The sequence below is a fragment of the Ictidomys tridecemlineatus genome, chromosome 11 (genome assembly GCF_052094955.1).
Source record: "Ictidomys tridecemlineatus isolate mIctTri1 chromosome 11, mIctTri1.hap1, whole genome shotgun sequence".
NCBI classification, from domain to species: Eukaryota; Metazoa; Chordata; class Mammalia; order Rodentia; family Sciuridae; genus Ictidomys; species Ictidomys tridecemlineatus.
In genome coordinates this window covers 69,531,475-69,548,800 of record NC_135487.1, presented here as the reverse complement: position 1 = coordinate 69,548,800, position 17,326 = coordinate 69,531,475, and the positions used below count along the sequence as shown (strand labels likewise).

The following is a 17,326-nucleotide window of genomic DNA, read 5'->3' as shown; positions in this document are numbered from 1 at the left end:
ATTTACCAAGCAACCATTACATGCTGAGTACTTTTCAAGATGAACAAGACATTGTCCTGGGATTTTACCGATAATCCATCCATTGCTCTCCCATAGCTGAGGCTGTAGTAACCACATGGTAATAGATTACCCCTAATTAGAAAGAACCTCAGAAACAAAATGAAGGAAAGAATAATAATGGTGATGGAGCTTAGGATACTCTACTGTACCTCAAATCCTTTTTTAAGCCCTGAGCAGATACTGGTTTCTGCTTCAGCTGACACAGTGGTAGGCAGATACGAAACCAGCAGCTTTCGGTCATCATCACTGTTAATTTGATGTAGCTGGGCTCGGATCTCTCCTTTACCATCGAAACTCACAATGCCCACAAAAGAATGAATTTCAACAATCTGTATCAAGTAAAATTCAGCTGCTTGTTGCAGTTGGAGGAGTCTGTCAGCCTACATCCCAAAAGGGGGAAAAAAAAAAACAGATGACAATGTCTGATTTGTAGACAAAAGTATGAAGTAAGTAATTCAATTAGAAAATGTCTCTAATTCTTTAGAGATGTTGCATTATAGTTTTTTGAGTTTTAAAGAGTGACATACTACTAGAATATTGTTCTATTAATTGCAGGTTCAAAATGCATGTTTGTGGAGAAGGAGGGATGGTTTGGAACAAGCTAGCTCTTTATAATAAGAACACATATCTTCACTATTTCTCTACATCTCAGAACAAATTGAGTCTAGATTTGTAACCACTTCTTTTAAAATTTAGTGCAGGTAAGAGGCAACATTGCAAAGAGACCCTGTGGTGGAGAGGAGTAACAATCAAGGGACCCGATGTCTACCTCTATGTTGCTATCCTCTTTTATGGTGGCCCTCTTAGGCTGGACACTTCATCCATATTGTGAGGTTAATAGTATCTTTTCTGATTAGTACATTAGAATTGCTGTGAGGATCAACTGAGATACTTAAGACAGTATAAAGTGACATCAGTGGCCAGGTTTGTACAGTGATGCTACTGATTAATTCACATCAGTCACTTGTTTTGAAGGCTATGAGGAAAGAGAAAGGAGCAGCAAGCTGAGCTTCATTGACGACCTCATCAGGGATGATGGTGATCTTTTCCTTCAATCCAAACAGTTCCTCTAATACCCAGACCCCATTTCACACATTTTAGTCCCACACATATCTTAATGTCCCAATATATGTCTCTAACTCTTCATACTGTTAATTCATTCCTAATCTTGACCTCTGTTCCCAACTAATAAGCCAGAAACCTGGAACTGTCTCTTACCATTCTTCTTACCAACCCCCATGTCCTTGAACAGGTCATGTCAATTCAATGTTAGTTATAACCAGACCCATCAATGCCTTCCTTCTAATGTTACCTCTTGGCCCCTGCACGCACACTTTCCTTTCCAGGAATACCCTCCCTTTTCTTCCCTCATCTTATCCAACCTAGCCAGATGCCACTCATCATGCAAGATTCAACTCCAGGTGCTCATTGTCAGTGAAGCCCTTCTCTAGCACCCCCTTCCACAGCCCCAGATGAGGCCTGGTCGCTACCCCACAGTGACTCACACCTCAGTGGAGACCTATCACACATGTTTATTCACATGTGTGTGTCATGTATCTCTTTGTTTTATGTTTTAAGGCAGATACCCTGTTCTTGACATCTCTGTGCCCACCACCCAGGCCAGCACTGTGTGAGTACTTGATGAATGAATGTTCAATGAGCTTGTTACTTTGGGCTCATTTCTTTTCTACTTATTTTAGGTCTTCTCTCAAAAACAATTATCTTTCCCTTCCTCTTCATTCATTATTGCTCAACAGGGTCAGGGAGCCAATATAAATTACACAGAGACTATATTTGGGGAAATCATGCCCTGTTCAACTGCAGGCAGGCAGCATGTCCACATTATCCAGCTGCTGATTGCTGAAGTGGATTTCCTAATACTTCAGAGGCAAACATTCTCTGACTGTTGATCCTAGGAATAAAGACAGGAGAAATTCTCTCCTTGACAAGTACTATAATAAAAATGACACTAACAGTTATTGATTATGAGCCAAAAATTTTATATTTATTGTCTCATTTGTTCCCCCTCAAAAACTTATTAAAATGGATAGTGACATGCTGGTAAATATTTAATAACTGGCTTTCTGGCTAAAAAAAATGAGCTCTGACTTGTAGCAGTTACCAATTTCTATGGAATACATATTCCTACCCTGGCTGATATCAGGTTATCAAAGTGATATCACTGAATGCAGAGGGGAGAAAAGATGTTTAGGAGCAAAGCAGCAAACCCATATGGAAAGATAAGGGATCAAGAGATTCTTTTTTTTTTTTTTTGGTAAAGGGCCAGATAGTAAATAATTTAGGCTTTGTGGGCCATTAATTCTCTGTTACAAGTACTTCAATCTGCTATTGCAGCAATAAAGGGGCATAGGAAATATATAACAAATGAATTGCTATGTTCCAAACTCAACTTATGGACACTGATATTTGAATTTCATATAACTTTTAGGTGCCATAAAACATTATTCTCTTGATTTTTTCTTAACTATTTAAGTCTAAAATTACTCTTAACTTGTGAGCTATGTACAAATACATGGTGGGTCAGACTTGGCCCATGAAATAGTTTGCCAATCCTGACCATAGATAAAAATAACAAATAGTAGAAGAAAATTAGAAAATTATGAGTTTTGAGCATTTAGTTATTTTGATGTATTTTATTTAATCATAGGTTTACATAGTTTAAATCTCTCTCTCTCTCTCTCTCTCTCTCTCTCTCTCTTTCTCTGTGTGTGTGTGTGTGTGTGTGTGTGTGTGTGTGTGTGTGTGTGGTGCTGGGGACTGAACTCAGGTTAGCACATGCTAAGCATGTGCTCTACCACTGAACTACACCCCTATCCCCATAGTTCAATTTTTAATAATAGCTGTTTGTAACAACTGGATTTTAAGTTTCCTAAAAGCAGGTGTTATTATCTGTTTTACAGATGAGAAAATTTTGCTTCAGAGAGGTCATCTTATTCTTCATTACACAAACAGTAAGTGGAAGAGCCAAGACTTAAAACACACCTGCCTAATTCCAGAAACTATGCCTTGAACCACTCTGAGAGAGTTTTCCAGAGTGGGTTTCAAGGAGCTACTAGATTGTCAGATGACTGAACTAGAAGTTCTGTACACAATGGCATGGAAAACACACACACACACACACACACACACACACAGTAGGTATTTGTGCCTGCTGCAAGTTTGGTCAACTGCTTCCACCAAGGATGTTCACCAGTGAGTAGAATGTGACTAGACAGATGCTATTTGTTGCATGTCATAGAGTTTTAGAAAAGGGTCTTGGTGGGAAAAGTCACAATTAGTAGCAAAAATGCAGGTTAGGAACTATCTGTGCACCTTATTTGTCTTATCCTTCCTTTCTGGGGCCCACATTCTGAATTCATTCCTCTCATCCCCAAGAAAATGCCTTTGACTATTCCAAACCTTAAGACTCCCCCATGCTGATCCTTACCCCTGAAAATATAAAGGATTAAAGACTAATAGGAGAAAAATGATGCTTTACCACATTTTAATTCAAAATGTTACCTCTGCCATCTTGCTGGACACATCTAGCACTAAACAGACCACCTTGTCACTGGCCTGTGTAACAGTGAAAGTGGGAGGAGGTGGAAGCTCAGAACCCTTCCAGGGAAGGCTGCCTTTGAAGTCAGCAGAGTCTGCCATCACATCCCACGCACTTCTGAGGCTGCAAATTTGGTTCTGTAGGTTTGGAGCTTCTTGGTTGTGAGTACTTGCATTACAGAATTCAACTACCTGGAAAAAGAAGAGTCCATCGGAGAGTAAACCTCCTCCCAGACCCAACACACTTCTCATTTTCCAGCAACTCCAGGTGAAAGAAAGGGTAAGCTGAAGGAGAGGGAATCAGAAGTACCTCAGTCAGAGACTTCTTCCTTTAAAAAATGACATCAAGCTTACAAACCAACTATGGTACCCTTTGTTTGATACACTAGCACCCTTGTGGTACTGACAGCAATCTCTTAAAGTTTATTTGCACTTAAATAACAGAGAGAAGACAGTATGTATAGCTCACTCTTAGAAAAATAAAACAATCTCCCTCCCTATTTTAGCATGATATTATGTTAAGGAAACACCCTAGGAGATATTATCTTGACCAACCTATCCATTGGAATCATATTAAATGACAACTGCACCTTGATCTTGTGCAAATATTGATCCTGTAAGAATAGGATAAAGGGAAAACCTTAAATCTACCTCCTGACACATACCTCCCTTTTAGAATTTTTTTTTTTTTTGGTGGTGCTAGAGATTGGACCTTGTGCATGCTAGTCAAGGACTCTACCAAGAAATATAGTTTTAATTCATTTATTAGTAATAAACCAATGTCAAAATCCCACTTAAATGTATGGTTTGCATTGAAAAGTAATATTTTACCATCTATTCCCAGTGGTTATATTCCTATGAGTAGACAAATACCTCCTGCTAACAGAGCCATGGGAGCTTAGAGCTAAAAGGAACTTTATAGACCCTAGTAGTTCTATCTCTAATTTATACAAGAGAAAGCTGAGTAGGATGGGTGTCAGGAGCAGAATCTGTTTTGTTCATTTAGGTCTTTTCCCTATATTTCATGACTATGATTAGGAGATTGTGGAACATTTTTCACCGGATATTTTTGAGTAAGCCCTTCAAAGGATTACAAAGAGTATACAAAAGTCACAAAGAATAGGGAGCAAATACCTAAAATTATGTTGGCTTCAACATTAAAACTATAAGTTTAAAACATAATGGATAGGACAAGAAATATGAAAAATCATCTTAGTTACAAATGACTCCTTACCTTGACTAGAACCAAGCTGAGGGGAAAAAGTTAACTAAAAGGAAAGCAAGAAATGTTTAAATACAAGAGGCATTGGTCAGCCACAGAAATATAGAGAAAATTCCACAAAGCTATGTGTCCACAGTGTTCCCAGCCCCATGGAGAAATGACCGCCAGACTGACTTTCAGATCTGTGTGAAGTTGGATAGTACATCAGGTCACGAAGGTTGATTCCACTGCTAAGCAACTTAGCAAGACCTTGTCTCAAGGCATAAAATAAAAGACTATGGATGTGGCTTAGTGGTAAAGCACTCCTGGGTTCAATATCCTTAGGACCAAAAAAAAAAAAAAAGCATACAGGAGCACCACCAAATAAGCATTTATTTTGTGGTCTCCAGGGTCCCCTTGTTGTCTTACTTTCCTGGGAAGCAAATTATCACATTTGTAAAGAAATCTTTATTTGGTGATCATTTTGGAAGGCCTTAGTTTTTAAGTATTTAAAATATACACGACTATCTTGGGAAGAGATGGAAGCTTAGAGGAGTTTGTCATTTCAAGGACATACTTACAGAAGATAAACTTTGCATAAACATTATTGATGCAGTTGCATTTTGAGTGCTGTTGTAGATAAACACACATCCTTCTTTGAAAAGCTTACTAATAATGCAGTTTTCTTGGGGGCAAGGGCCTTTTTCACACACAAAAATGCCTGTGATGTCAGATGAACATCTGAAAATGAAAAAAAAAAAAAAACCTGGGCATTGGTTCTTTTGTAGAAGTACTTATGTTACTTCTTGACTAGCTTATATAATAAATTGTTTCAAGGATTAGAGCTTGCTAGATACACATAAACATTTTAAAACTGCTCTACTAAGAAAGCTCATCAATTTAGAAATGCACTTCACTTTATTTTAAAACATGAGTCTTGATGAAAGTGTTCTGTATTAGCAAAGGTTTTAACCAATTAGAGTCAAAGCAAAAGTTACTAGGAAACCTAGAGGAATTTTAGGAGACCCAAAGAAGGGCATGAAGAGCAATAGCTGTGGCAGTGCTGCTTTGGGTTTGGGTCCACTGAACATCAGAGAAAGAAGAGAATGGGGATGTAATGATGATACTTAAAAGGATTCCTTCCTCAATAAACAACCTCAAGTCTTGTTGATGGGAGTGAAAAACATTGCCACTTTGAGGAGAGGATTCAGTGAGCATCACAGTTGAGGGTACCCTCAGACCCAGTATTTCTGAGAGGAATTCAACAGACATAGAGATTAGCCTGCATGCATGAGAAATGGCATATGGATAATACCTGCATTGTTATTGGGAATAACCAAAAATAGAGATAATTTTATGTGTCCAACAGGAGGGAACTGGTTGAATAAATTATGGTATATCCACACAATGAAATTATTTAAAACGGGTTGAGGAAAAAATATATACTCATATATTTATTTGAATTTTCCTGAAGAAATACTGAAAAGAAATAAGAAACTAATCAACATGGTTACTTAGAGTGGATGTGAGGAAACAGAATGAAGATAGTGTTGGGAGTGAGACTGCTAAAAGTTTAATTTTTTGTGTTGTTTTGACATATGAACCACATAAACATTTACCTGTTTTTATTAAAGTGCAACAAGATTTGAAAACAAAAAAGGAAGGATCTCTTCCTTGCTAATTTTTAGTTGCCAGTATGAACTTAATTTTATTCTTATTTTTAATTTTTTATATCACATAATGTTAAAATCAGAATAAAAATGAAATAATAACATTTATTATTTCTTCATAGTGAAGATTTCATTAATTTTAGAGTCAAATAATAAATTTTAAACATGAGAAAAAGTACTAACCTTGTAACTTTAATTTGATTTTGTCCATTTATATAGAAAGGTTTGTCATTATTATATTCATCAAACACACCCCAACGGAGATGGGCCCATTCATGGACAAACACTCTGCCTGTGGAAGACAGAACTTTTACCTTTGAGCTCCCAAAAATCTGAGCCATGGGCCTTACTAATGAGTGAATATGTTATATCCCTCAATTCTACACCTCTGTCTAAGTCCTCTCCTCCCCTCCACTCCCATCTCTTCCTACCCCACCTCCAACCATCATAAAAAAAAAAGGCAGAATGGAAATATATTTGTCCTGTAAATGCAAACCAGTGATTTGCTTATTGTAGATCTTCAAGAAGCTAATGGTGAATCCCACATCCTCTCATTTTCTCGATGAAGCTATCTAACAGGTTTCTATTTAGCTTTATGGAGACCTATAATTTGGGGTTTGGGGAAAGGGGAGAAGTATATTCTAGCGAGCAAACAAACTTCCTAATCTCTAGTCTGTGCTATTCAAGTGTGCCTGCTTTTTTCCTTGCAGGTAATTCTCTTATCTACAGCAATGACTGAAACCTAGGAGCCAGGGAGGAAGTAGGGAACAAAAAACAAGAGCACACAATCCTCTTTGCAGCTTTCATGTCCCTTTCTCTTTTATTTCATTCATATTTTCCATTTTTTGTGTTTATTTCCAACTCAGTTCATGGAAGCCCCATCTTCAGCATCAAATCCTTTATAACTTTACCTTTCTGACTCACATTTCCTTCAGATCAGAACTTACTTCTTTCTCCCAGAAATTGTCCAGGTGAACTCCACTCCCAAAACACACATTTTTATTTTTTTGAATCACTGTAAGTTCTGGGAACTCAGAAAGTACTTGCTGAGTTGGCTCAGGTTGTGGCATGGTGTGCAATTTTGGATCTGGAGACAGAGGGAAGGAGGAAAATGGCCCCAGCTGAGAGTTAGGGAAGATGTGTTCCTACTCATGGAATTTAGGAGTGCTAAAGATACATAGCAGTGCAGAGGTAATCTGCATCTTGTGGTTGCCCGAGGAAGAAAAGAATATTTATGAATTTTTTTGCTTGTTTAAAAATATAGTTTATATGCACACATATGGCAAGTAGTCAAATGTTAATATCCACAAAGTTGGCATTTCCAGACGGAGGAGTCTGGATGGATAGTCATAGATTTTATTTTATTATTTTTTTCTCTATTTTCTAAATTTTCTATAATGAATTTGTAGTATGACAGGAAAAATATCATTTTGAAAGACACAGGAAAATATTCTGTTAAAAATACTTCATATGCTTTCAAAGAAGCTTAAACTTAACTCATTTTCCTCTTCACTGTCAAAAAAAAAAGGAGTTTGTTGTTTTTGATTTGCTTTTGTGAGTTGTTGTCTTTTTAAATTGAGTCCTGCTTATTTACTCTGTCTTCATTTGTCTTCTTTTTACTTATTTTTATTAAACATGAATATTTTTTCATCTGAGGGATGCTTGACTGGTTTTCAATACCTGATTCTTCCATCAGCTGGAGCTGGTTCTTCATCTGTTTTTACAGCCTTTATTTCTGCTTTCATTTTCATGATTTCTTCAGCTGTGAGGTCTCCCTTTTTAAGAAAAACCTATGTAGGACTGTTCATTTCTTTGTCACTGTGGTCAGCATCTTTAACTGGGAGCTGAAGCTGGATTCTCTAATCTCATCTCTTCTTTTGTACACTGTGCATAACTCATAGGAAGCCAGTAACACACTGTGTTTTCAGTGCTTTGTCTGTCTGTCTCTAGAAGGCACGCTCCTCTGAGAGGTATTATGTTGCATCTCTGTATCTAGATGTGCAGAGCCTTGGTCTCTATGATGGGTCCTTCCCTCTACCTGACTTGCTCCTTAAGGTAGGACAGGATCCAAGCTTGGCAGGCCACACTTAAGACACCTGGTTCTGTTTGCTCATAGCTGGTCTGGGTAAAAGCCTTACAGTTTTGATAAAGTTTTACAAAGTATATTTTTTAGAATATGTCATTTAACTCCCTGCTAACTATACAGAGAATAACAAAATCTATTTAAATTTGAGTAGGGTAAAAACAAAAAGCATTAAAAGGCACTACTGTAAGTTACAAACAAAAAGTTAAGGTTGAAAGTTTAGCCCTTGACTGACTGACCTGTTCTCACTAATTTCTCAGATCTCACCCACTGTCCTCCAGTCTGTGGCCTGCAACCTTGACTTCTCTCCCAAGTTCCAATCCACATTTGACAACAGGCCTCACTTCCCAGCAGGACTGGCTGGGACTCCTCACCATCATCTTGCCTAAATCCACACTTAAGGGTTTCTCCTTTCAATCGGTCCCTCTATTTCTAAGAAATTGGCGCTGTCCTTGTTCCTTACTGCCTCCTGGACATACCTCTTGCTTTTCACTCTGTATCAGTTCCGACCTCTATTTCTCTTTTGAAATTCTGGAATATTTTTTTTTATAACTTGGAGTTGTTAGAATTAAATAAGAAAATATTTAAAAAGCAAATAGCAGGGCACCTGGCACATAGGAAGTCCTCGTGTTCTAGTTACTGTCTCTGCTGTCCTTCCCCTCTCACCCCATTCACTCTTCCTCAAGCCTTATGGCCTTTTACCTGGACATCTGCTAGTTATTTTCTTGATAACCAGGTCCTCCCCCATTGATTTGAGTTTGTCAAGTTATCCATACAGCCAAACTAATCTTCTGAAAACACTGTGTCGCTCCTGTGCTTATGAACCTTCAGTGGTGAGTTGCTCCTGTGAACATTTGGGGCTGTCACATCACCTGGCTCCATGTACATTTCAGTATTTTCTCCCATACCAATCTCCGTGCCATCCGTGGGGTCTCCTTCTATACATCTCTCAAACATGCCTAGGTTCCTCACAACTACAGCTTTATTCACACTCTTCCTGCTATTCTCTCCCTCTCCTTCATTAATCAAAAGATGACACTTTAAAGCCTTTCTCTTTTGTGAGACCTGTTTGGACTACCTTAGTCTCAAACTTTATTAAATTCTGAGAGCACTTCACTAACCTAGTGCTTAACTCTTCCTGGCTTTCTTAGTTCCTCATCTTTGCATGGGCATGTGACCTATCGCCCCACCCAAACTCTAAGTCCTTGATAGGTTTCAGGTTTTCTGAGTCCTTTTGAGCACCCAACATAAAATCTTGTGAATACTAAAGTACAGTGGTTATTTTCTGATGAGCCACACCTACCTCGTGATCCATAGCCAGCTGTTAAGTCATCATTCAGTAGGAAGTTCGGTGTGAAATGAATGTATCTTCCTTCTTTTCCACATCCTCTGTATTGCAGAGTGTATGGGTCATCTCCTTGTACCCCATTCCAATCAGCCACTATGACATCTGCCTAAATTATAAGAAATGTGTTGTGGTACTCTATATTTTGACTGTGATATTGTTGGCATAAATGTATGTTAAAGCACTCTTAACTGTACACCTTAGATTTGTGCATTTTACTGTATGTAATTATGCCCTGATTTAAGAGCAGATTAAATAAAAAAGGAAGAAAAGAAATGCTTTATAGATGGAACTTAGAATGCATTCACAATTAAATATCAACTAAATCATTTGGCCCTTACAAAAACATCTACTTTTAAAGCTTAGGAAATTTCCATGGAGCTTCATTACTTCCTTTTGATCTTCCCATTTAGAGGATGGTAGGGATATTTAATCTAGAGGATTAAAATATGCTTGAAAGTCAACACTGTAAAAAGTCTGATATTATATCACTATAAAATGCAATAAAATATTTAAGGAGATTTTAAGAGCATTTACATATCATTCAGAACTGTGCTGTAAAGAGATACAGCTTTTTACAAACAACTTTTTGTGGATTATTTTATTAGGAAAGGCAGTAGGATCTGTACTTTTTCACCTTGTCCTTTCATTCCCATAACCAATTTGATTAGGAAATCAGTCATTCTAGTGAAATTATATTTCTTCTTAAGTCCTGACCATTTCAATTACAATTGCTAAAACACAACATTCAAAGTCTGAAAGTAAATACCTATTCACATAACCATCAAGAGAGCATCAATTTATATATCACTTTGTTTCTCTTGTTTTAGAAAGAAAGATAACATATTGTCCCAAACTTGCCCTTAGAAATTAAGTATGTTGTCAAGTTAAAAAAAGGGGAAGAAAGAAGTTTATTTTGCAATAATAGTTCTAATAAGACCCTAAATATATAATTTTCACTACATATGCTATGTGTGGGTGTGTGTTTATGTGCATGTACGTATGCACTTGCCACTGAGGAGAGGAAGAAGATATTTTCATTTTTATTTTCCATTTTTCCACCTTGTTCATTTTTTTCTGATGTAATGAATCACTTTTACAATAATTAACATTTATATTTTAAAAAGCCAACAGCTTTGAAAAACAATACCTACCAAAACTGCTAACGAGGAGGTTGTGCCATTGCATAGTCCTCATTTGGACAACACCTCACTCTTAGGCCTGGAATTTTGACCAAAAGCAAAAAAGCAAAAAAAAAAAAAAAAAAAAAAAAAAAAAACTCCTTTGCATGGAATGGGTGATACTCACAGAGGCTGTTTTGGGTTACATTAGGCCTTATAGACTATTGTAGTTCAGATCTTATCTACTCTTCCTAACCTTTTCTCTTGTCCCCTTATTCCTACCTGCATCATACTGTAGATTCACAAAGACAAGAGCTACCTTGCTTGTCTTTGTGTCCTTTACAGTGCCTAGCAAGGTCCTGTTCATATTATCATTCACTCTGTGCTTGCTTAATTGACATGATGAAGTTAAAGGAAATGGCACCCAAAAGATATATGAATAGCATTCGATTTCTATTCTGTTTGCTCTTCTTTCTGTTTAGTCATATTGTTACATATGCTTTACTTATTTGTTTCTCTCCCCATCATGGTGATCAGGGGTTCTATCTTTGGCAACCTGGTTTTGATGCTGGGTGTCTCCAGTACTTCTCAGTCCTACTGAAGACCAAATTGCTTAATGCAATCTCCATCAATCACATAGAGACTACATAGCTTAATGCAAACAGCACAGGTTTTGAAGTCAAACACCCATTTAAATTGTGGCTCTAATTTATTGGGTGTTTGACTTGAGACAGACTGCTTACCTTCCTAATTAGTTTCCTAATCTGTAATAATAGCAACCGATTTCAGGCTGCATGATAAATAAATACTACATGTAAATTCTTGGTACTTTCTCCCCAGTCTGTCCCAGTTCCCTTACTTACTTACCCTGTTCCCACACAAAATATTATCAAATGCTTTTATCTGGTCAGAAATCAAATGCTTTTAAGAACCTCTTTAACTTCTTCAGGACACTAGGGTACCTATTTACATTGCTATGCCATTCAGTTTCTGAGAGTAACTTCAAATGTGAGCTAAGAATTAAAATTACCTTAAGAAATTTCATACCACATAACAAAAATAAGGAAAAGGGGAAGCTGTGCCATATGTCTCTGCCATCCTGATTGGACTGTAACAAATCTCGAGCCTACTCCATTACTGATGTCCCGAGTTAAGCTCTTCTCAGTGTCTCTGCTCTGGGCCCTCCTGGCAGCTGTGATGGGCTCTTCTTCATAGTCACTCACCAAACTGATTTAACCTTTATTTATACTGTACACACCAATATGTGCTGGGTGGGCATCCCTGTGGGAAAAGCACCGTGATCTCTAGTTCATGAGAGATCTTCAAGGGTAATTCATTTTTAGTTGGAAAAGAAAAGATAGCTGTTTTAGTAAGCTTTTTCACTTCTGTGACTCAAAGACCTAACCAGAACAACCGTAGAGGAGGACAAGTTTATTTGAGGGCTCACGGTTTCAGAGGCCTTAGTCCACAGAAGGCCCACTCTATTCCTTGGGGCTCTAGGTGAGGCAGAACATCATGGCAGAAGAGTGTGGCAGAGGGAAGTGGCTCACATGAAGAGCAGTCTCCACTTGGCAAATACAAATTCACTGATTGGGTTAAGACTCGTACAACCCAGTCATTCTCCTCTGAACCTTCTTGCATTTTGTCTCAGACATGAGCTTTTGGGTAACACCTCACATCAAAACCAAAACAGTAGCCATTCTTTGCCTTACTCATACACTTCTGTCCTGCCTTCATATTTCCTCACTTCCCTAAACCAGCATCTTGGCCTTGGGCTAAAGTGAAATTCTGCTAATTTACACCATGGCATGAGAAGGCAGTCACATTTTTATATGCGTGGGTGGCTTGTGTTCCTGTCTGTACCTGTGTGTTACTGCCTCTGACAAGACGGTGAAAAAAGACAGTCATCCTTGGAATTTCTTCCTTCACTGCTTATCCTCAGGATAAAACTGACTATTGGTCCTCAACCAAAAATTTCAGCAAGGGCTGGGGTTGTGGCTCAGCGGTACAGCACTTGCCCCTCACATGTAAGGCATTGGTTTGACCCTCAGCCCCACATAAAATAAATGAATAAAATAAAGATATTGTGTCCATCTACAATTAAATATATATATATATATATATTTTTTTTTTTAATTTCAGCAAGGATCCTATAAGTTATTTAATAAGCTCTAAAAACGTACTTGGGCAATGGCATTTTACTTATTTTTCCACTCCATGATTTATACTCACTTATTTTATTTCCATATTTTTAATAAAGATTTTTTATTTTTAATTGACACATAATAATCATAATATTTATGGGATACAGTTCATATATTTTGTCAATAAAACTCTGCCCGATAATATTGATATTAATGCACAACATCAACAACACAGTTTATTTTGGTATTGTATCTTTTTTTCATTCAAGTTGAGTTAAGCTCATTTAGTGAAATCCTGAATGCTTACCTTTTCATATGATTCTTGTTTTACTTTGCTATAATTATTAGCGTTCCATGTGGCAGGTATTAAAATCTGTATATTTCTGAAAAATACTCTTCTCTTTGTAGCATTGAATAGGTAAAAAGAAGCTTCAGTTATCATTTCCTATAATAAAACAAAAGACAAACGTATTTTTATCACTCATAACACCTTTATATTTTGGCTTTCTGAAGGAGTTCATGAAAGCATAGGAGCAAAAGAAAAAAAATAAAAATTTCAAATGGTTATCTGGAAGAGATCAGAGTGCAGGTCTGGACTTGCCCTCATGATTCTACTAATTTTTTGAAAGGGTTTTAAGCTTTTACTGAACAAAACTTCTCATGCCACACCTGTGGGCATGTTTGAGACCACACCTATGATGATACTATTTTCACTCGAGCAGTTCCAAAAGGGGCTTTTAAGTAATGATCCTCCCTTGCCATATTCAAGTGAAAATAGGCAATTGCTTTACAACACTCAGGTGAAAAGAGAGAATTTTTTTGCTCTTGCCCCGTACACACTCTCACCCTTTCTATTTGAGAATTCTCATCATCAGGATAGTATCCAACAAGATGATTTTAATAAGAACGATCATGCTGATTCATCAGTCAAGTATCCTGTCTCTTTTGCCATAATGGGTTGTTAGTTTTTAAAGTTGCTATCCCAAAACCAGTCGAGTAGAAAAAGCAAACAAACTTTGCAGTAACCAAAAAAAAAAAAAAAAACCCACTGTGAGCTGAGACTACACAGAAGTAGGAGAACACACTGCCTTGGCCCTAATCATTATTTGTGTGTGTGTGTGTGTGTGTGTGTGTGTGTGTGTGTGTGTGTGCGCGCGTGCGCGTGCATGCTATCTTTAAGAAATGTTGCCCTCTCAGATTGGGGCTGTATCTCAGTGGCAGAGCACTTGCCTAGCATGTGTGAGGCACTAGGTGGGATCCTCAGTACCACATAAAAATAAAATAAAGGCATTCTGTCTGTGAAGAAGAAGAAGGAGGAGGCGGGGAGGGGGACGGGGAGGAGGAGGAGAAGGAGAAGAAATAATCTTGCCCTCTCTATGGCTCAAATACAAACCTGGTAGGGTTGTTAGTTCTTTAAAGAAGGCTACAGTTCTGATCTAATGTGGTCATGATATCAATTTGATAATTGCCACTCACCTTAATGTTTGTGATGAGGTTCTGATTCTCAGGTACCTGAGGATTAATTGCAATAAGTATTCCATCATACCCGTTGTCTTGAAGCTGCACTCTGGCCCCCAGGAGTAGAAGTACTGGACTTAGGGCAACCAGAAAAGTCACAAACTTCAGGCTGCCGACAGAACCTGCATTGTCCCTGTGGGTCATATCGTAGAGAATGATCTCACTGCTTTACTCACAAGGGCCCTGCTGGGTGCATTGTATCAGGTGGTCAATGGTGAAGCAAATCCTTTCTTCCTGTACTTGAAAGTCTTAGGATGTATGATGTATCATGAAGGAGGTTCCTTGTTTGAAAAATTTGGGCTGGTTCTCTCAGGGACCTGTCTCTACAAGCTCTTTTTCTCTGAGGCAATGCCACGCTTGCCTGTTCTGTGGCTGAGCTTCCTCCTGAATTGAAGTTGGGCAAGAAACTTTCCAACCCTTATCCGTTTTATATCTTCTCAGAAGGAAAAGGGAATAAGATAAAAGAAGCTTTAAAGCAGGTGGCCTGCATTGATGGGCTAGAAATCAATGTATTCAGATTGATCAATCAACTCAAAATAGAAACAGAAACCTCTAGTGATTTTCTTTCCCTTGTCCTTGACAGACTCCACTATTAATCAGCACAATATTTCCACCGTACATTCAGGTCTTTTTTTGTTTGTTTGTTTCTTGTGAAGATTTCCTTTCCTACTTATTTTGAGGATTTAGAAATCCACCCTGCAGTCCTGTCCCTAGAGCCCTGGGTCAGGCAGTCTGGGCAAGCTCTTAGCTGATGGCTGGGTTAGGGTGTCAGATATCATCCAGGAGAGCCAAGTGGCAGGAACTTGGATGTGTGAGTGCCACAAGGCCTTTCCCCTGGCTTTGCTGCCTTTTCTCTCTGGACCAGGGAGAAGAATGGATTTCTGCCCCAGAAACTCTCTCCTGCCTCAAACTATTTCTCTAATATCCATTTATAAGATTTAGTATAAAGGTTTCACAAATATTTTATGACAGATTAATAATACCTGATAATTATATAGTGCATTGGAGTTTACACCTTAATCCATTTAAATGTCAATTCCCTGATGTAGGTTCAATTTTTATTCCCATTTTTCAAATAAAGACACTGAGTCTCAGAAAGATTCTAACAATGAGCCAATGGGGGAAGTTACTAACGCTTCCTGAGTGATAAGTTTTTACTACATCTAGTTTATAGGTGACAAAACTAAGGTTCAGAAAATCTAAAAACATGTTCAAGGTTGGGACTTTTATCCAAGTGCTAAAACTGACTCCCAATCCCCTTATTTTCACGATATCATGTTCTCTTGCAGTTACCCAGTTATGCTGCGAACCCTCTTTCTCTATTCTCTTTGTGTACGAAAACACTATACACAACAGCAACTATAGAAAAACTATCTAAAACCAAGGGAAAAGCTTAGTCACTAGATGCGGGGTCCACAGTGAGCAAATCTTGAGACCTTTGGTCCCTGTACACTCTTCTCTCCTGTGATCTCTGCTCTGAAGGTTGATGGGGAGGGAACAGTAACAGATGGGAAGGATCTGCCCCTGCTGTCAATGTGGATTTCACACTGCCACTTTCCTGCTCTCCTGCCCATCTTCAGATAAATGCCATTCTTCCTTTTCTAAAAATTGGAGTCTTCTGAATGAAGGGTTTAGTCTCCTGTCTTTTGACCTGGTAAGCATAATACAGGTAGAATTTAACCATAATTTATAGTGCAGGTACTTTGCTTGTTGTCTCTAATCCTCATTTTATGAAGATACAATCTCCATTTTATAGATGAGGATAGGATTTAACAGGTTCTGTAAAATGGAGAAATAAAAATATCTCCTTCATAGGTTTATTAAGATCAGTATCAGTTAATATATTCAAGTGCTTATAATGGTGTCTAGCATATAGTAAGTGACATGTGAATATTAGCTATCATTCTTATTTTAATAATAATAAGGTCAAATCAATAACAAAATAATAATATATCAAATTAATAACGATAATTTGAGCCCCCTAATTAGGTCAAATCTCCCTATTATCATACTTTCAGAGCATCTGGCATCTCTCCTTTGAAGTACATCATGGTGGCCATGTCACATTTATATTGTGTAATCAGTTGTCAGCTCCTTGCTGTAGGCAGTAGGAGAGAAGGGATGTGACTGTTTTGTGCACTCCTTCCCCAGCATCTACTTGGGTCAACTCTCAATATTTCTTGAATGAATGAATGGAGTCAGCAGAAATAAATAAAAGCCAGATTACAAAGGATTTCTGGATTAGTGTGAAAATGCTCAAGCTGTCCTGACTGTCTTGGGTCTTGCTGTTCCCTCTGGGTGTGTTGGAGAATGGAATGTCTCTGGTCACCATGTGGCTGTCAAACTTGCTCACCCAGCAGCTCAAAGATCAGCTCAGCTGCCTTGTCTTCCAAAGCTGATTCCCCGCAAGGGTTTTTCTTCCCACTGGATGGTGTGGAAACTCTAAAGGTCTGCCTGTAACCGTGACTCATGCAGAGAAGAGCAAGCACTTCATTTCAACTTTCCTTGGCAGTTTATGTTCTCATGCCAATCTCTTGTCTTTTAACACAAAAGTATTCCCGGTTGTAAAGCAGTATGTTAAAAAATTATACTCATAAACACACTGTAAGAATATTTTTCACTCACC

General features: G+C 38.0%; 1 protein-coding gene and 1 pseudogene across 1 annotated transcript in view; both read right to left on the bottom strand.

Moving 5' to 3' along the window:
• Window positions 1–14,971, bottom strand: part of Clca2 (chloride channel accessory 2) — a 34,064-nt gene extending 19,093 nt beyond the window's left edge. Inside the window, exons 1-7 of the mRNA XM_005341301.4 lie at window positions 14,659–14,971; window positions 13,490–13,627; window positions 9,876–10,026; window positions 6,673–6,781; window positions 5,401–5,560; window positions 3,583–3,810; window positions 210–440 (exon numbers count right to left, since the gene is read on the bottom strand). Coding sequence (XP_005341358.2) covers window positions 210–440; window positions 3,583–3,810; window positions 5,401–5,560; window positions 6,673–6,781; window positions 9,876–10,026; window positions 13,490–13,627; window positions 14,659–14,844 — 1,203 coding nt within the window. The 5' untranslated portion in view covers window positions 14,845–14,971. The remainder of the gene's footprint in view (window positions 1–209; window positions 441–3,582; window positions 3,811–5,400; window positions 5,561–6,672; window positions 6,782–9,875; window positions 10,027–13,489; window positions 13,628–14,658) is intronic.
• LOC101967361 (uncharacterized protein KIAA1143 homolog) lies at window positions 7,956–8,603 on the bottom strand (annotated as a pseudogene).
• Window positions 14,972–17,326: the final 2,355 nt, after the last annotated feature.